The sequence below is a fragment of the Girardinichthys multiradiatus genome, chromosome 9, assembly GCF_021462225.1.
Source record: "Girardinichthys multiradiatus isolate DD_20200921_A chromosome 9, DD_fGirMul_XY1, whole genome shotgun sequence".
In the NCBI taxonomy this organism is placed as follows: domain Eukaryota; kingdom Metazoa; phylum Chordata; class Actinopteri; order Cyprinodontiformes; family Goodeidae; genus Girardinichthys; species Girardinichthys multiradiatus.
Window position 1 is genome coordinate 12,462,590 of NC_061802.1, and position 21,635 is coordinate 12,484,224.

A 21,635-nucleotide genomic window follows, 5' to 3' on the forward strand; every position below is an offset into this window, starting at 1 on the left:
CTTTAGCATTCACTGGGCGAAAGCCATGGTCCACACTGGACTGGTCACCAGTCTGTCACAGGGCAACGTCACATTTTTCATTAATTTTATGTTTATTAAATTGTTTGTATTTCAGCACTCTTACTTTGCTTCAAGAAAGTCCTTGCATGTTCTCTTTTCGCATGCATTACTCTGCATGGGTAGGCAAGGATAGATGTGTTTTTATTCCCATTTAATGGTGTATATATATTCAATAAATTTGGACATGTTTGGCCCTTCATACTCTAGATTTCTGCCTCAAGCTGTTAAAATGCAAAATTGCTGCTAAGATGGTATACTTTACATTATTAAACATATTTTATATTTATGATCTGTTTTTTTTTTTTTATTTGTGTCTTCTGTTCATGATTTTTCACTCTGCTGTAGATTCAGAGAAATATTGTCTCATTTTGTTGTTTGCCATTTGTTGCCTTTACAATAAAACTTTACAAAACCGAATTGATTTAATTTATTATGTGTAACATAAGAGCCTACAGCCCGTCTTGAATAATGGTCTTTATACCAACTTTAAATAATTTTGGCAGCAAGGATTTGAAAAATCATAATAAAAAGAATACACTTCCTTTAAATTTTTTGAGTTTTACATATTTTATGTTCATTTGCTAATGGTCATGTTTTTTTAGAAAGACAAATTTTAATTTATCAGAATCAAATGAACAGATTTATTAAAAATGTCCCGTACTACATCTTAATATTCATGCCACGACGTTTCTAGTGAGATAATGTAGGTAAATCAACATGACAACAGCAGAGACAGATATTTGCATAGGATATTAAGGTTTATTTTTTACATTTACTCCGTCAAACCTGCTGAGACATGGAGGGATGGTGTGTCTGCATATGGGGCGGTGGTATAAGGAATTACAGTTGACTGAGAGAAATGCCTAGTAGCTGGGGCAAGGGAAAAGCTCTCGGTCCTCATTTTCTTGTGCTCTGATTGGCAAACCACACCTTTCCTACTTCAGGCAAGACCTGGCAAATGCTGATAACAGATAACAGATGCAGCCCATCAAATGCAGAAACACACCCTCACAATCCTCTGTTCACCATCACAGAGCATGCTGTTAATCTAGAAACGCCAGTTTAATGCATCTCGGATAAAAGAAACAACCTCTTTCCTCTGCAAGCTGCTCTTTAATGCCTCTACTTGGTTTACATTTGAGCTTTTATGCCCAACACATGTATGGTGCAACCAAACAAGAGAAAACATCATTCGGTTTTTCTCCTGAGGATATATCATCTTAGCTCGTTGTGGCCTCTCTTTATTTCAGGATTAATTTATTCTTTTTCATCCATCCAACCTGAGTGAAAAGGCTGCAGAGGAGGGAACGCTGTGTGCACTCTGAGGACATTTTGCATAACTGAACAGCACCAATGCCTCACAGCAGGTTATTCTGTCTGATTTGTGGGGAAATTTCACATGAAATGTTATTTTCTCAGTTATCAGAAAGGCATAAAAATTTATGCGAGTAGAAGAGGCAATCATAATCAGTAGTCTATTTGGCTTGAATTTGCGTCTAAGCATAAAACATGAACTTCCTCTCATGTGTGCACAATGTATCGGGGGTCATTGAGCCAGAGGCAGGTACAACCTGGACAGTTCGCCAATCCATCAAAGGGCAACGCAGAGACACACAGGACAAACAACCATGCACACACACACTCACTCCTAATGTGCAATTTAGAGAGACCAATAAACATAACAGTCATTTTTTCAGGCTGTGGGAAGTCAGAGTACCCGGAGAGAACACACACATGCACAGAGAGAACATGTAGAAAGACCCCAGACAGGGACCAGGACCTCCTTTCTGCAAGGCAGGGTTAGGGTTAGATGATGATGTAAACATCTGATAGATTATTTTACAACAGCTGAGTTATATGGAGGAACGCTCAGAGATGAATATGTTTTGGTGCGTAGTGTGTAGTATAAACCCCAGAACTAAAGAAAAGATCTTGTGAAGATGCTGGTTGAAGCTGGTAAAAGAGTCTCAGTATCTAAGAAGTCTTGTTGTAGTCACAGTCATGTGCAAGCCTGAGGACACGAGGCAAAACTATGGTGGAGGCAGCATCATGTTGTGTGATTGTCTTTCTGCAGGAGGGTTTGGCGCAACTTATAAAATAGCTGGTATCATCAGAAACATACGTGGAAATGTTGCAGCAACATCTCAAGGGGTCAGTCAAGAAGTTAAGTCTTCTGCACAAATATTTTTCCAAATCTACAATGACTCTTAGCACACTGCTGAATGTGACTGTGACGAAGCCCTGACCTCAGTCCTATGTCCTATATTTTAGATAGAGCCGAAAAGGTGTGTGAGAATAAGGCAGCCCAAAAACCTGACTCATTAACACAATATTTATCTCGAGGAATGGGCCTAAATTTCTGTAACGTTTGTGGAACCCTATTCTGTGCTCTAATCAAATATTAGATTAGAATAAAATTATTTTTAACTGATTCCTTGTTTGATAAAAATGCACATCTACCATTTTGCCTCAGGCTTACCCAGATCTGTAGTTTGATCCTCTTGTCGTTCCTGTAGATGGTCTTCACCTTGAAGTCAATCCCCACCGTGCTGACAAAAGCTGGTGTAAACGAGTCGTCGGCGTAGCGGAACAAAAAGGAGGTTTTTCCCACACTGCTGTTGCCAATGATGAGGATCTTGAACATGTAGTCAAAGTTCTGGTCCGAAGATTCCTTCTGTCCATAGGTTGCTGTTGCCGAGGCCATCTGTGGGAAATAAAGAAAAAGAAAAGGCATTGATGACCTGAGGTTGATGGGGTATTTTGCAATGATCTAAGATAGGACCTATGGCATCTATTGGGCAATTTCTCTAAATGATTATACGTTTATACGATTTAGGAAATAAAAGAAAAAAATTCAAAACAAGTAGTGCCTCAAATAAAACACTTTTTTGGTCTAAAAAACAACAAGAAACCTCATCTGCACTTGTGTATGTGAAGCTAGCATTACCACTGCAGCACAGATCACTGCAACAGAAAGTTAGAAAAGTTTTAGTTTAAACTTCCATGAGTCATGTAGCTCAAAGATAGTTTAGGGTTTATTTTCATGTTATTTACAAAGCAGGACAGAGTGTCCTTTTAAATCACCCTCAAATCTTCTAACATGGAGAACCACAATATACGACTGATCAAAACCTTAAAACCTGAACCCTGAAAAGGTTATGACTGTTCACATTTAGTGTATAATTTCTAAAATTTATTACTGAAAGCCAACAGGACAGTTCAGAGTAAATGTTTTATTATCACAGAAATAAACTGTCTTCCACCTTCCTAGGTATGGTGCTTGTGGTGTAGGAGGAGAGGTTCTAATGGTCTTCTCTTGTAGATGTCATCCTATGCTTACTGGTCTGCAGTCAGCATCAGTAAAGACCCTGTATCTGGCTGAGGATCTGCCTGTGTCCTCACCCCACTACAGCCTGCAGATCTGCACAGGTAACTTTCTTTTGGTCTACCACTTGGCTTTTCTGTTCAAATTCAATCAAGATCTTTAAAGAAATTTAAAATGGCTGTGCTGGACTGTGTCCAACCTCTGCAGTGGATCATCTCCCTTATTTAAAAAACAACGCTGTCATGTTCACACATAGAAAACGTGTTTGCCTTCTTGCCTTGCAGAAAATGAAATAAAAGCCATTTGGACTTTTTAAACTTTTAATCAGCTAAGAAAGAGCATATTTGAGTTTTAATTCAGTTTTCAATCATTTCCTTATCTATGTATTTTATCTTAATTCTGCATTTTGCACTTTAAAGCTCTACTTACAACTTGGTCACAACCAGTACAAAATGTGAATACTTGTAATTTCATCCCCAGTCTTATAGTTGTTATCAGTAGAGCAAAATCCTTACAGTATTATCTCCTAATGTGAATCTTTTTATGACCAGTGTAATATTTGTTTGCTGTTACTATCATCCCTTTCTACTACTAAGATTCTATGATGCTGCTTTTATTATATCTTAATAACTCTTCTAATCTCCTATATGTCTTTTTCTCTCTCTTTAGACTTATTGTACTTTAATTGTTGATTGTATATTGATGTTTAATAGGAGATGCATCTGTGGTTTTATTATATGTCATATAATGTCAAAATTTCACATTATAGAAAAGTACAATCTGGAGTTGATTACTGGGCATAAGAGGCACCAGGACAGATGACTGATCTTTTGAAATAATAGTTTTATTGTGGTGTGATTGACGTGACTCAATTAATATATAATGCATAGTTTGCTCCCTCTTTTTGTACAGAGACATTTACACAATTTAATGAGGGTTTGGATAAGATTTGAGATCCCTGCAGCATCTGTTAGACTCAGCAAAAGGAGTGACAGTGAATAACTAGTTAGGGGTAAAAGGTTGCACATATCCTGCTTGGATATTAATCAAAACGGCACATTGCAGTGTCAGGGGAAGGGGAAAGGGGGGGGGGGGGGGGGGGCTTTTTCTTATCAATAACATTTTGGAGATAATCAGTCAAAGTGTCTGGGAGACAATGCAGTACCATCGGCAGCTCAGATAGTATGTTTGGGGATTTACACACAAAACCTGAAACAAGTGTTTTCATAGCCTTAAAATAATTTTGTTGCCCAACTGTGGACAGCGACACGGCAATTTGTGGGATGTTTTATTCCAAAGAAATGTTAGCATTCAGATCTTCCACAAGCTATTTGCAAGAAGCTTCATGTTTGCAGCTTAAGTTACAGTTCATTAAAGCTGCAGCCTGATAATTATACCAACAACGACACCACTGAGTACCTATGTGACGGTTGTAACTTAAGAGTTACTGGTCAAACAGCAAGTAGGTCCCTCAAGTAGTAACCCAGTCCAGCGTGTCTGTTTTAAATACAGTGTCATGCTCTCTTGATTCTGTTTTCTTTTTTTGTTTTTGCAATCAATATTTGTTAATGTATTTAGGTTTTATGCCTTTTTTGGTTTCATGATTGGTTTTGTTTTTATGTTCTTCCAAGTTGGTTTTCCTTCCTGCTTCCCGAACACCAGGATTCAGTTTAGTACTTACTGTACCTAGCCTGCCTTTTGTTACTCATCAGCTCTTGTAGTGTCTAATACTCCATGGGTTCCTTTGCTCTTTGTTAGCTCTCTTTATAGCATTTTATGTGGTTCCACATATTTTGTCTTCAGGAGAGGAATATTTTGAGTTGAAAATCAAGACTTTCCAGTGTCAACGGTAGCTGTTTTCAAACTTGCTGGATCACGCTGGTAAACTTCTAACCTGCCCTGGATCTGATAAGATGTACCCTGTTCCTGAACCTTCTCCTGATGATATGTCAGGAAAAGATTCATGCTGGTTGATCATATTGTCCCACCACATGTCCCACATTTCTTCCTTCCCAGCCTTTTCAAGTTAGGCTATAGTCAGGAAAAAACAGATACATGGTATAAAGAGACACATAATCTTTATATATATATATATATATATATATATATTATATATATATATATATATAATATATTGACTGTATAATTTTGGTCACTTGGATGACCTATCTGTACACAAGCTTTAAAGTTCTTATTGATTTTAAGGTAAATTGCTTCAATATTTCCACATAATGCTCTTTCCTTATGATGCCATCTATTTTGTACAGTGCAGCATAAACCCACACAACATGATGCTGCCACCTCTGTGCTTTACCACAACTGAGATGATGTTCACAGGCTTGTCAGCTTCCCTTCAAATTCATCATTTCCATCTCAGCAACAAGGTTTTATGGAACAAGTGGCTTCTGTTTAACTTCTGATGTTTGGCAATAAAAATCTAAATTACTGGAACAGCTTCCCACCTCTTTACCTTCAGAAACCCTGTATGCTGCATTAAACAAGTGTCACCAACTATAATTACAGGCATTAGCAGTCCAGGCGGTTCTTCTCATGATGTGCATTTTGTGTACATTGATACTGCAATAACAATAAATTAGTGAAATATTGTGCAGCCCTAGTTTGAACAAATGAATTTGGGCATTTGAAAATTTTAAAAATAGTTTTCCATTATTTTTAAGAAAATATTGAAAAAGCTATCTTTAAAAAATCTCTCCCATTATTAATGTCTTTTTATAGTGTATGTAAACTATATCTTTTTCGTGTGTGCTATTGCCTGAACTGCACACACACAAACACACACACACGCGCACACACGCGCACACACACACACACACACACACACACACACACACACACACACACACACACACACACACACACACACACACACACACACACACACACACACACAACCAGGCACTCTCATGAAGAAGATAAAGTTTGTCCTAAAGGTTTCTTACTTTACATCTTTCCTTCACACCGTTTACCGGCACCAGTGTAAAAAGTCAGCAATTTTGATTTTAAATTTCTCCAAAAATGACGCATCTTAATTTTTCAACGGATTTGTGCATAGGACTAATACTCAGTCCTCAAAGGACTCCTTTTTTCCTTTTCTGATATTCTTCAAACATTTCTGAACCTGAATGAAGTGTTTTTTGTGCCAGAGGCATATTTAAAAAGCCCTTTTTTGTGTGAATTTCAACACAGTTTGAAGATGAAAGGGCTTATTAATAAAGAAATGATATGATGATGATTATAACATCTGATGTTCTGGCAGGTGTTCAGGTTTTCAACACCATTCAAACTCAACAACTTGTATGTAAACAAAAGCACTGAAGGCTAAGACCTAGTTAAACCCTGAGAGCACAAAGACCTGAGCCGTCAGGACTCTGAGTGTCCCTCCACCCTTTTCTATGTTTAGACTGTTATCTCAGTTCGGCTGTGGAGGAACACTAGAATCCACAGCCAATAACACACAAACAAAACAACAGCTCCCCTCTCACAGCCTTTCAGCTTATAGGAACAGAGAAATGCATGTTAAAAATTTAACATAAGCTAACCCTTCCCCAACACACTGAGGCACAGAGAGGCTGAAAAAAGGTGTTAACACCTGCTTACTACAGACTGAACTAAACTGAGGTGTTGAGAAAGTTGTTTGAACTACAGCTTAATGTATTTATTATATTTGCATTATTGATTGTTAAGGTTTGCGAGATAGAACCCCAGAATGCAGAAGAGCAGGCAGCGTGATGGTAGTGAAAAACAATTTAATAAAAAACAAAAACTCACCCTAAGAAGAGGTAGGAACAAAACTACGAATGGGCAGGCAGAACAGGCAAAAAAACAGTCTTGGCCAGGCTGGCGAGACAGGCGTGGCGTGACTACAGGACAAGAGCAATATCTGAGTAATGTTTCCGCAAAGAACAACTGAACAGGAGTGTATATATGGAGAGTAAACCAGGTGGAGATAGGAGACAGATTAGTTTGGAGCAAGTGAACCGGATAAAGATAATTAACAGACAGAACACAACGTGGCTGGAGCAAGAACAGAGACTCTTGAATACAAACAAAAACTAAAGCATGACCAGAACCAAAAACCAAACTTGACAAAACATGAACAAGACTAAAACATGACCAGAAAAATAATAAACAGAAGTATGATTCAAAAACTGTGAGACAAATATAAGAAAAACCCAGAAACCAAAAACCAAAAACCAAACAACCGCAAATCATAACAGTTGATGCTAAATAAAAACAGTTGCTCCTGGAAGGTTGTTGACTTTGGTTTTGTTGACAAAATTTTTTGTCTAACAGTGATGTCAAAGTAAGATCCTACAAATGTATATTTTGCATTAATAGCAATCAATATGTAACAAAATTAAATACTTACTGTCCTGTAATTATTAAGATCAGCTACGTCAATATTTTGAAATATACAAATCATTCAGAGTCCATTAGCTGACTGTATTCAGTCAGACGTTGCCCACGTTTACCTTTGATTGTTTGTGCACCTATTCTAGAAAAAGTGGAGATAATTAACCAAAACTAGAAGTCCATTGTTTGATTTAAGTTCAACTTGTTGAAGATCACACCAGAAATGAAGCCCGTGAAAATGTTAGAGGCAAAAATATGGTGAGCCAAGAGTAAATTGAGTCATTTCACAAGCTAAACATGGCATAAAATAAAGATAAACTAAGGCTTAGACCAAGACTTTTAATTGCTAACTTTAATAACAAGAACATCCAAGCACTGCTTTGCAAATGTATTGACATTACCACAGCACATTTCAGTTCAGGGTCTCTAAGTGAAAACCTTGTATAACGAACCTTTGCAGCAATCACAGCTTCAAACATTTTGGGTTTTGTCACCCAAATTTCTGCCAATTCTTTGAAAAACAGCTCTGCATCAGTCAGGCTGGATGGATAGCATCTGTGAACAAATACATTCAAAGTCATGCCAAAGATCTCCTTAATTCAGATCTGGACTTTGACTGGGTCATTCAAACATATGAATAGTCTTTGATCTAAACCTTTCAGTTATAGCTCTGGCTGACGTTGAAAGGTGAACATTCACCTCAGCTTCAAGTGTTTTTACGGCCTCTAATTGATCTTTTTCAGTATTGTCCTTTATTTAGCTCCATCTACTTTCCTATCAGAATAATACTTTCATGTTTTATCCTGGGGCCGGTGTCTTCAAGGTTATGTAGAGTGTTTGCTTCCCAATATGAACAAAGAAAAGCCTGCAACCTTGATTTTGGGTTTCCCCACATGGCTTGTAGGCAAACCTCAAGTGGGACTTTTTATGGCCTTCACAGAAAAGCTGCATTTATGATGAGATTGCATTACACACAGTATACAATATTAATCAATTATGTGACTTCTGAAAGCAACTGGTTGCCCTAGATTTTATTTAGATTTATGCAAGTAAAGGGGCATGAATACAAATTACAGCAGGTTTTTATTTTTCACATTTTTTTCTACTTTGTGCTTGTCAATCACAGAAACATCCCCTCAAAAATGCAGTAAAGTTGCAAGTTTGGGCTTGAAATGTGAAAAAATGTTTGCAAGACACTGTAAATGCCCCTTTTTTATTCTATATGTTGAAGTGGCATGATGCAAAATACAGAGCATCAACAACCATCCTGATTGTTCCCTTTTGGTGAACTGTGGATAAAAAATCTTAATTTAAGTACATTCCTTCACAGATATTAGCTTTTTTAACATATTTTTGTCTGTTTTCCTTATGTGAAACTGGTAACACTGTATATAATTTGGGTTCTGAGCCAGAGCACGAGGGCTGCAGTGTGACTCACCAATAATGAGATTAAAGATAAACAAAGATGGTATAAGAAATTAAAGCAGACACACAATAATATGACAGGTATATAAGAGGAGAAAGGAAGGAATATAAGAGGAGAAAGGAAGGAATATAAGAGGAGAAAGGAAGGAATGGTTCATCACCAAGAGTGACTGAAGTTGCATACTGGTGCAGCCACACTGGACTTTACAGCAGCATTTATACAGGTCCTTCTCAAAACATTAGCATTTTGTGATAAAGTTCATTATTTTCTATAATGTAATGATGAAAATTTAATATTCATATATTTTAGATTCATTGCACACTAACTAAATACCCAAAATTCCTATCTCACAAAATTAGCATATTTCATCCGACCAATGAAAGAAAAGTGTTTTTAATACAAAAAACGTCAACCTTCAAATAATCATGTACAGTTATGCACTCAATACTTGGTCGGGAATCCTTTGGCAGAAATGACTGCTTCAATGCGGCGTGGCATGGAGGCAATCAGCCTGTGGCACTGCTGAGGTCTTATGGAGGCCCAGGATGCTTCAATAGCGGCCTTCAGCTCATCCAGAGTGTTGGGTCTTGAGTCTCTCAACGTTCTCTTCACAATATCCCACAGATTCTCTATGGGGTTCAGGTCAGGAGAGTTGGCAGGCCAATTGAGCACAGTGATACCATGGTCAGTAAACCATTTACCAGTGATTTTGGCACTGTGAGCAGGTGCCAGGTCGTGCTGAAAAATGAAATCTTCATCTCCATAAAGCTTTTCAGCAGATGGAAGCATGAAGTGCTCCAAAATCTCCTGATAGCTAGCTGCATTGACCCTGCCCTTGATAAAACACAGTGGACCAACACCAGCAGCTGACACGGCCCCCCAGATCATCACTGACTGTGGGTACTTGACACTGGACTTCTGGCATTTTGGCATTTCCTTCTCCCCGGTCTTCCTCCAGACTCTGGCACCTTGATTTACGAATGACATGCAGAATTTGCTTTCATCCGAAAAAAGTACTTTGGACCACTGAGCAACAGTCCAGTGCTGCTTCTCTGTAGCCCAGGTCTGGGGAATGCGGCACCTGTAGCCCATTTCCTGCACACGCCTGTGCACGGTGGCTCTGGATGTTTCTACTCCAGACTCAGTCCACTGCTTCCGCAGGTCCCCCAAGGTCTGGAATCGGCCCTTCTCCACAATCTTCCTCAGGGTCCGGTCACCTCTTCTCGTTGTGCAGCGTTTTCTGCCACACTTTTTCCTTCCCACAGACTTCCCACTGAGGTGCCTTGATACAGCACTCTGGGAACAGCCTATTCGTTCAGAAATTTCTTTCTGTGTCTTACCCTCTTGCTTGAGGGTATCAATAGTGGCCTTCTGGACAGCAGTCAGGTCGGCAGTCTTACCCATGATTGGGGTTTTGAGTGATGAACCAGGCTGGGAGTTTTAAAGGCCTCAGGAATCTTTTGCAGGTGTTTAGAGTTAACTCGTTGATTCAGATGATTAGGTTCATAGCTCGTTTAGAGACCCTTTTAATGATATGCTAATTTTGTGAGATAGGAATTTTGGGTTTTCATGAGCTGTATGCCAAAATCATCCGTATTAAGACAATAAAAGACCTGAAATATTTCAGTTAGTGTGCAATGAATCTAAAATATATGAATGTTAAATTTTCATCATGACATTATGGAAAATAATTAACTTTATCACAATATGCTAATATTTTGAGAAGGACCTGTAGTTATGGGGAAAACGTGCACTACTGCTGCTTTAATAGAATGAAGCAGGTAACGTAATGACTGGTCATCAGCCAGGATGGCCACCTGTAAAATATAAGAAGCTTAAGCAGTTTGTTGGTCTGGAGCATAGTGCTGTGAGTTGATTCAATGCCAGGAGGGGAAGATAACAGCAAAGATCTTAAAACTGCTGATGCATTTTAATCTGGGACAATAATAAGAACTTTTTCATAAATCTAAAATCAATTACTCTACAAAGCCATAGATTATTAAAAACAGAAAATACGGAAGCATCTGTGTTCCTAGGAGTGGACATCCCAGAAAATTCTCCTCAAGCTCAGACCCTACAATGCTCAGAGACGCAGCACTGTCCCAAAACCCTAATAGCTCCAGTTCAGTTAGCATGTTAAATAATGTAAAGCCAGAAAAATTCATGAAAAACATTATAGATTATCTGGCAAGGTTGCCAACTAAAAATTCCTTTATTTTATTTGGAAAATATGAAAGCACGACTTAAGAGGAACAAATATTAGTTCATCTTGTCAATTTACACCTTTAACAAGTAGCTGCTGGACATTGGACATGTCTTGGTGGAGTACACCAAGACTGAACTGAAAACTGGACATAAGCCATTGAATGATTTATGAGAAGTCTTGATGTTCTGAACGGAAAAAGTTGAAAAAGAATCGCCGGATGCTGCACCTTGGAGTGTCCACCGGTAACTGGACACCACCAAAGTGGGTTGTTTAATAGAACCTAATAGGGGGGTGTATTGTTTGACTCCGTTGATGTGTGTTGCCCTTAAGGTCTGCAAACTTGCAGTTGAAGGATCTACGAGACTTCTGGAACAACATTCTTTGGACCGATGAGATGTTTACTCGGAATGCAAAGCGCCAAGTTTGGAGAAAACCAAACACAGCATAACAGAATCCTCGATCCAACTAACAAACATGGTTTAGGAGAAGCAATGATTGTTTTGTAGCCTCAGGACCTGAGCGGGTGCTGCTTCAGTCTGTGGTGGTAAAGGTAGAGCCGATCCAAAAAGCAAAGTTAAGATATGGATCAAAACCGAAAGAATGAAACAAGCTTCATCTGTAGGTTGCCAAGACACAACCTTTGAGATAGGGTTATGAGCTCTGTCATAAATGTGGAGCTTGAAGTGGAGCTGCTGCCTCTCCGCATTGAACGCATTTAGTTTAGGTGGTTAAGGCATCTGATCAGGATGCTCTTTCAGGCACGTCCCTCTGGGAGGAAACCCCGGAGAAGACCAAGAACTCGTTGGAAGGATTATACATCCTGTAGGATGGGTGGATGGACGGACAGACGGACCCTTCTGTATACCAAAGTATTCTAGAGTCAAACTTGAGACCAACTGTCCAACAGCTAAAGCTTGGCCCAAATTGAGTCGCAATGCCAAGTCGAAGTCCAGACCCGAAATATAGTGCTGATAGCTAAAGAGAGTTTTGCCTACACGAAAGCCCACAAACCCTAAATAAAATTTATCTTGGGGGCAACGAAAAAGTCATCTAGTACCTCATTCACAAAACATCTACTGCAGGTAGTCATGAGGAAACAGAAAGTTTCCTCATGACTACCTGCACTTAATAAATGACCTCTATGAACATCTGACTGTGAACAGGAGCAATCTATAATGAGGCATTTCTGAGTAACACATTTACTGGAATCGAGCTCACGTTTGATCACAGTCAGGGTTTGGTGTTTAGTTTCTACTTTGGCCACCATTATTAGAAATCCATGTGCTTGTGTTACTGTTGCTCTGCTCACCTCTGCGCATATTTCTGCCTCTAAACTGCTTTAATGACATACCTTTTGAGCTCATGGTGTCGCAATGATAGCACATCAGGCAATTAGATATTTACAATCAAAAATAGACATTGATGTTCAAGCCTTTTAATCAATGTCTCTTCTTACAGGTGGAATGTCTCTTCCACCTGTCGTCCACAACAAGGGACTACAGGTGGAAATTAGCATATTTTGCAATAACCTGGCACCATATTTCCTTTCCAATTATGCAGTATTTCAGGAATATTTTGCACCCTCGTTTCTAATAATGTGACCCACAACATCTTTTTCTCTAACATTACAAACATCTAGCTTATTCAGCTTATTCTTATCCTATTTGCTTTAAGGAAGTTTGAAATGTAACTAGCGCCCAAACCAGCCACCTTCCTGTTGATTGGCAGCAAATCGACAACCTGCAGTGGAGTCTGCTAAATTATTTCTAAGAACCAAAGTCCTGGCTTTAAAATCAAAGCTAAACGGAGATTACAGGCGGTAAAAAATAATTGGTCATTTCTGCAAGACTGGATGTCATGAAACACCATCTCAGACTCTTGGTGGTTTTCAGAAGTGGCTGTTCAGCATGTGCTGTGGGGAGAGATTACTGCGGCCTTTTCGCTGCCTCCCTGAGATAAGCTGCAAAGAGGAGATCTGCTTTAACCTCCGCTAAACTCTAATTTGATGAAGAAGCTTAAAGTCAGAGGCTTCACTCACTAATCTCAAAGTAATTAACTAATTCTCACCATGCAAATGTGTTTCAGGCTGCAGGATGCCGCTGCTTTCCTTTGGTTTTTGAAAGTAAACTAAACACAAGTCAGGTTTTTAATAGCTTATATTTACTTAATGTTCTGAGTATCCATACTATTGCTAATTTAAAAGCGCTTTGTCAAAATAATCATACCCCTTAGACTTTTTTACATGTTGTCAGGTTTTAACCTCAAACTAGAATGTAAAGTAAGGAAAATTAATATAGTTCTCAATTTTTTTGATAAGTTAACTTCTAAAAGTGTCATGCACGTGTATTCAGCCCCCTTTACTAAAATACCCCTAAAACCAATTGCCTTCCAAGGTCATCTAGCTAGAGCTCACTTTTGTGCAGTTTAATCTCAATTTAAATTTAAATCCAGCTGTTTATAAAGCCCTTAGAGGTTCGTTAAAGAACATTATTGAACAAATAGCATCACGAGGACCAAGGAACACAGCAAACAAACAGGTCAGGTACTGTAGCATTTAATTTTGATGTGTTAAATCATATTCCTGCTTCCACATAAAGTGTTATAATCTAATCAATTTATTTCAATAAATCATATCAACAGTATGAAACTGAATTAAATGATCTGACTTCTGAATAGAATGTCATCAGAACCTAAATAAAGTATCAGGTTGAAAGTGATGCAAAAATACTTTTAGCTTTCCTTATTAGACACCTAATTAATCAGCAGTAAATGTCCCATCAGACTGAGACTGAAGTCTCAGGGTCTGATAAGCAAAAACAAGACACTGAGACAAGTCTGGATGCCAGGAAAGACATGAGGTGAGAGTTCAAACTCTCAAAGAGGATGGCTAAATGGACGCTGACAGTCGCTGCTGGATCGCTTATCACTGGAATCCCAGGAGGGAATGGAAGAAGTGGGACATGTTTTACCAGCTCACAAACACTGAGCTTTTGTTTTAAGAAGCAGTGTAATTTTGTCATGACTGAAAAACTTTATAGAGCTCTGTTTGAATAAGCACTGAATTTGAAAAAGTGTTTAAATAAAACAGCTATTTATAAACCAAGCAGGCATTTTTATACCCCTTTCTCCTCCCTGTCTGGTGGTTATATGCTGTCCTCTAATCAAAAAGTCCCTTGCATTATTTTTTTTACCCTAATCCAATTATGACTAAGAGTGTTGTTTTAGTGCAGGACATTGACATCATCGAGCTCCCCTCTAAACCTGTCATCTAAAGGAGATTGAGGTCTTGCAGGAGCTGGATTGATCCAGGGCTGAGTGGCGCTGCAGCCGCCTGGTCAGGCTTATTTCATCAGAATCAGCTGGTTTCTCCAGAGACACACAGCTAATCCACAGCTGATCCTAGATCATCCAAACACATCCTTGTTTTAAGAAAGGCAACAAGATTACTGACAGGGATGTTTTCAGTATCGACAGATTTGTATGCAATAAATATTTTCAGTGCTGCAAAAAAGTATTTCCTCCTCACAGATTTCTTAAGTGAAGTGAAATAGCCTATCCAAACCTGACCCCTTGTTAAATCATCTGCCCCACCCAAGTCTCATTGTTGCTTGATCTGCAAGTTCAAGAAATCACATTAAAAGAGCAAGAACATCTCAAAAAGCAAGACATGCTCCAAGCATATGAACCTCAAGAACAGTTAAAAACTAAATCTCGGTCATCTCAGTCTGAAGTGAGTTACAGAACCATTTCTAAGGCTTTAGGACACCGGCAAACAACAGTGAGACCCATTATCAATTAATTGAGCAAATAGTGGTGAACCCTCCCAGGAGTGGCTGACCGACCAAAATTAGCTTGAGAGTGCATCAACAACTCATTCAGGAGGTCAAAAAAATTAACATAGAACAGCATCTGTGGGCCTCACTTGACCCAGTTAAGTTCAAAGTTTATGATTTACCAATAGGAAAGAGAATGGGCACAAATAGGCATCCATGGGAGAGTTTTTCCAAGGCCAAGGCCAAATCTGACCAAAACGTTGCCAACAAAACATCTTGATGATGCCCAAAATGTTTGAACAATATTCTGTGGACTGACGGGACTAAAGTTCAACATTTCAGGATCCCTCATTTTGCGACCTTAAGATCAAGAAGACTTCGGTTATGCAGCAAGAAACAACAGTGAATGCATCTCTGAAAATGGCTCAAACAAAAAGGTTTTGGAGTGGCTTAGGCAAAGTTTGGACTTAAAACTCTAATTAACCTGCTGTGGTATAACCGTTGACAGTATGTTCATGCTTGGTAACCCTTCAACAGGGTGGATTGAAACATTTCCGCAAAGAAACATTCCTCCACAGCGATGAAAAAGGACTGAGTCAGTCATTTTCTACCGCTTCTTCCATAGTGGGTTGCAGGGAAACTGGTGCCAATTTCCAGCAGTCTATGGGCAGAGGCAGTGTACACCCTGGACAGATCGCCAGTCCATAACAGACTCCATGCAGGGAGTTGAACCCAGGACCTTCTTGCTGCAAGGCAACACTGCTACCAACTGTGCCACCGTGGAGCCCGAAAAAGGACTCTTTGCCAATTATTCCAGACACTTGCTGGCGGTTGATCTATTACTGTTAATCCACTATTACTATAGGCTGGATGGGCTACCTGTTTTACTCTAAATACATCAAATCATCCTTTGAAATCCTCTTTTCATATTTACTCTTTTTATTAGTTGAAAAAAAAAAAGTATTAGAAGAAAATGGCAATATACATTTGTGGTCAGAAATGTTCATGCATTCGTCAAAGACAGGAATGTCATATTACTGTAATTTGTACATAAAGCATTTAAACAGGTTTACCATCGATAAATAAGGCTGACATCGACGTTATTATCCTTCAACGAAAGGATGTTTTTAGGAAGTTTTAGGAACCAACCATCAATCACAAAAGCTCAAAGCAATCATAAACTCCAAACTGCTCTTACACCAGTGCTGCTGTCCACAGTAGTGAATTAGATATTACCAAGAAGAGCCTGCTGTAACAAGTTGCTAAAAACTTTGTTGTGCTCAAAACGTAAAGCATAAATTTAAAAAACATCTTTTGGTAACTTTTATTTTTAAAGGATTGTTAGGGATACCAAAAACTGGTACCAGTGATTTATTTAAAGTCAATTATCTCTTAACATGCTTCTTCTTAACAATATATATATATATATATATTTTTTTTTTTTTAGTTTTTTTAGGCTCTAGTGGCCTTTGTTATTTTTTCAAAGTATTTTTTGACAACAGTTAGACAGGAAATGGTTGGAAAGAGTGGGGTAATGGAGCGCAGAAAGCATCAACGGGTCGGGATTTGATCCCGCGACAGCCTGCGTCGAGGACTGGGTCACCCGCTGCTACATTTTTTACTTTTTACAAATATAAATCTTTTCTATAGAGAACGTGCAAACCTGAGTTTATAAGATTGATGTATTAAAACTTAAAACAAAAACAAAATTTTCATGATTCAAAGCTGAGAATACTAAAAACACTAATGAGAAACAAGGGATAGGCCATGACTGCACTTTATCAGCTGCTTAGTTTTGCTCTTGATCCATTCAAACTGGGCCATGCAATCTGTCTTAATACAGTGTCCAGCTATTACTCTTGCAGTTTAACTCTGGAATACCGGTCTTAAAGTCTCCCTCTAGTTTTATTGCCAGTGCTCTTTCAAATTAGATAGTTTCGAACATAATTATGAAGGTTTGGATTCAGTGTGGGCCTTAAGGGTTTGTCCACAAATGTTAGACTGACTTTATCTTATCAAGTTGCAGAGAAACCACATCCTTTTTATAGCCATTAATAAGGTTCTGGCAAAATTCTGGCTGAATACAGGCCAATAAATTTGCATATAAATTTACTGGCCTGTCAATAAATTTGAATATTATTGAAAAGTTAATTTATTTCAGTAAGTCATTTTGCTAAGTGAAATACATTATGTAGATTAATTAGACACAGACTGATGCTTTCAAAGCTTTTTTTTAAGTAAATTATGATGATTTTCAACTTACAGGGAATGAAAACATGAATTTAAGATTAGAATATTAAATCAGTCCCATAAAAAAGACATTTTCAAAACAAAAATGTGGGCTTAATGAAAAGTATGTATAAAACCTGCTTAAAGGGTGTTATTTTCAAAAGATACTTTTAATCTGACAAATGAGCCTCATGAGAACGCATATTCTAATTTACTGTGATGTACCTGTATTAAACCAATCCTCTTACCATCAGCGGTAGAGTTCATTTAAACTGGTTGCTTTCATGGCTCTAGGTCAGATTTTAAGCATTATACATATTTAACATAACTGACATTGGGAATATTGCAGGAACTTAACCTTGGCCTGTTTTATCCATTCCTTGAGTAATTTTCCTGTATGTTTGGGATCATTGTCCAGTTGGAAAACCAAAGAGTATCCAAGTTCAAATAATCTCTTGGTTGATTTGGATTGAAGTCTTAACCTGATGCTTTGTTCTATTTAAGTCATTTCTTGATTTTACAGGTTTGGCATTATTTACTGCTGGATGTGACTGGTGAAAATAAACCAAGATATTTGGTTAATTGTTTATTTCATGATTTAAAAAGGAGGGCAGTTATATTTTTAAAATATTACCAGTGTTGTTTGGATGAGTTGAGGATGATTTGGGTGCAGTTTTAAAACAAAATCTTTATTTGGACCTCATTTTGCATTTACCCGAAGAGCAGGTATATAAGGGTGCAAATACTTTTCACAGAACTGTAAAAACATCAACTTAATGATTAGTCTGAAGCAGAAGCAGACCGAAGGACTGAAGTTTTACATATTTTTCATCAGTTCCGATACTAAAAAACAAGCCAAACCTTTGTTTTTTTGCATTAAAAATCTTTTTACTGGAACAAAGAGCCAAACAGGATTGGAAAAATCCAGTCAGAAGGGTTGATGTCAATCTGAACAGAAGTCAGCAGCCAGTAAACTCACAGCAACCTGCTGGTGTTTGCATCCTTAACTAACACTAACAGCTGTAATTCATCTGGTTAAACTCAGATGTGATGTTTATAAGTGTGATATCATGTCACTAACTCTCTGTATGTGTGAAACAGCAATTACTGATTAACACAAGCCGACAGCGGGCATATTAGTCAGCTGCTGTCCTGTTCCACAGTAGCTTGAGATTGCATTTTTCCTCCAATCACGTGCCACCTTCTTCTTCTAGGAAACGTGGGGATGCAGATGAGAGGAGTGGGGGCTATAAATAGCCATCCCTTCATTTTTCATCCCTCTTAATCTGAAAACAGAAAGCAGCAAGGAGAGCGGGCAGGATGGCTTTTTCATTTTGGTGTTGCAGTATGCAGGTGAATTCAGCACAGCTAAATTAAAGACACAACCATGCCTCTGTTTGAGGAACACTTTGTGCTGCTTTTTACATCTCCGCTGCTTTTGTGCATTTGGTGCAGATTTGCTCTGTGCATTCTGCCTTTAAGGCTTCCTTTTGTTCCTGTTCAAAGGTTGAGCCAGTCGTTCCACTAATGCTTGAATTTGTTTGTAATCTAGTATATAAAACTGCTGATGCTGAAATAGATTCAGATGCATTCAAATGTCAGCCAAACAACTGCTGTTCAGAGCATGAAAATAATGATCTGAATTTTAAGCTTGTTTTCATATGGTTGTACCTCACAGAGACTGTATCCACAAGCAGTCTCATACTTAAAATGGACTGAAAAAAACAGCTGGGATGGATGTGTTTTTTTGCCATGTGAAGCAGGAGATAACATCAAGTCCTGCCAGCAGATCCAGCAGCTGTCGATGCACATGCGAAGACTGTGAAATCAAAGTCTTTGTACTTTAAATGATCAATTAACTTAAACCCACAGACTGACTCAACTGACTCAAAAGATGTATTACTGTACAATTTGAATTCTCTATATTTCAGTCAAACTTTAAACACAAATTAAATCCACATTCAAAATTCTGCATTTTCTCTATAAGCTATCTTGTTTGCATGCCTCTCTGCAGACCTCTAAACATGCAGTATCACAAACAGCCAAAAATAGTTAGTATAAATGTAATATGCATGACTGGATATGACTAAACGTTTACCGCACCGCATGAGCACTCCATATGGCCACGACATTTAAATTTCATGATCCCCCTCGTTAAATATCAGAATAAATAAATAAATAAATATCTGCCATTAACTGTATGCATTCACGTCAACTAAATACATCTGTTAGTGTATCCCTATTTGATTTCAGGCCCTGGCCCGTTTGGACCCATTTCAGAACCATCGGATGGGTTGGAACGCCTTTTTTTCTCGCAGTAAAGGACAGGCCCAGAGTCCAAGCAGAGATCCATTCCAGCCTTCATTTATTCATTCATTCACGGAGCCAAAACACGCATTTTTCTTGCTTACATGTCCACTCCTTTTCCACAATGGGACCAGCTGTCAGGGCAAACGTTTTAATGCCTTGGGTTTTCATCTGAACTATTTTCCTCTGATTTTATATAAATAAAAACATGCAGACTGAATCCAGCATGTGGGACATTCAGATCTGAATAACGATGCCGTGTCAGTGCTGCAACAATAAGGATAATAAAGCCTACCTTTGCAGATTTCTATCCGGCTGCTGCTGTGCACCGCGTTCAGCACCCGCAAACACCAACACTGTCAAGTCCTAGAGGCTGAGCAGCTCTGCGTCCCGTTACTGACTTCAAAATAAGAGGTCTTCAAGCAGCTTTCAGTCACACAAGCACAAAGCAAAGTGCTAGTGTAATCAGCACCCATTAAAACAACATGTGTTGCATAAAGTAAAAGCAAAAACCACAAGAAGAAAAACACAAATGTGAACATATTGAACTCTATTAAAAACAGCAGTGCCAGGGACTTCAGTATGCACATCATTTAGCAAAATTTTTGGTTATCATTTAAAGACAAGGTTTCTAGGCATAATTATGGACAAAGTATTGATCCTTGTGGTACCCCACAGGCAATCCCCCTAACTTCTGACAGTACATGTTGTATTTGTAGAAGCACTTGTACACACATAGCAAAATAATGATGCAGACGGTGCTTTGCACTGTGAATATTTGTCTAAAAATCATATTATCAAAAGCCATCTTCATGACAATATAAATACCAGCGGTTCACCATTTTTACTGATTTGTAAACATGTCAATTTCTCTTTCTAATTTATGTAAATATGTATGGTAATGTGCAAATCCAACTGTTTGACAAATGACTTTCCTGGTGTTTTTAAATACTGAACAGGATGCTTGTCAGCAATTTTTCATGCAGTGTTTTTTGCAGATGATAAATTAGAGAGTAAAATATAAACAGCAAAAATAAAATCCAGGAGTTTCCTTTATGAAAGTCAAACTGAGTTAGTCTGTTAGTTAAAGAGCTGTACTGCCTCTGTAAAGTATCACCAATGACTGTATTTTATGCATTTTCACGTTATTCAAATACTTTTTTGTTATTTTCAACAAATGTGGATTAAACATTTAACTGTTTAATTATTATTGTGTAAAAATAATTATAATGATAATAATAATAATTGGTCCTCACTGTTGCCCAGATCTATATAGCTCTATAAATATACTACACCAACAAATTAAACACATAGTGCAGTAAAAGTACTACATTTCCCAAAAAAATATGGTCAGTTTTCTTTATGTTACATTTGTTTTGAATTTTTTTCTCATCACACAATGATAATCAAAACAAACTATAGTTTGATAAATAAAAACACTTAATTAAAAGTTTTAAATTAAATGCATATACAGTCATATTCAGTAATTTAGAATGTGCATTCTGATTAGACTAATTTGTCAGAATAAAAGCACCCTTTTAAAATAACAACCTTTTAGCAGGTATTAAATATTCTTTTCATTAAGCCCACATTTCTGTATTTAAAGCATTGGTCTGTATTCTGTATTCATGTAATGTTCTAATTTTAAATGTGTTTTCATTTGATATCAGTGGAAAATCATCAGTTATCAGAAATAAAGGCTTGACAACATCAGTCTGTGTGCAATTCATCTATATAATGTGTTTCACTTTCTAAATTGAGTTAGTAAAATGAATTAACTTTTTAATATTTTAATTGACTGAATATGCTTGTTTATGTGTAAGCTAAGTGTTTCATTCTTTCTTAATTTGTAAAATTTTAAATACACTTATGCAAACCCTTTAGAGTCATGAAATGAATCAACATTCTCAGGAAACACATTTTGTTGCCTACACT

The 21,635-nt window shown here is 37.8% G+C and overlaps 1 protein-coding gene across 1 annotated transcript in view; it reads right to left on the reverse strand.

The window, feature by feature from the left end:
- Nucleotides 1–20,088, reverse strand: part of rab3ab (RAB3A, member RAS oncogene family, b) — a 30,953-nt gene extending 10,865 nt beyond the window's left edge. Inside the window, exons 1-2 of the mRNA XM_047374548.1 lie at nucleotides 19,996–20,088; nucleotides 2,540–2,764 (exon numbers count right to left, since the gene is read on the reverse strand). Coding sequence (XP_047230504.1) covers nucleotides 2,540–2,764 — 225 coding nt within the window. The 5' untranslated portion in view covers nucleotides 19,996–20,088. The remainder of the gene's footprint in view (nucleotides 1–2,539; nucleotides 2,765–19,995) is intronic.
- Between the last annotated feature and the right edge of the window lie 1,547 nt (nucleotides 20,089–21,635).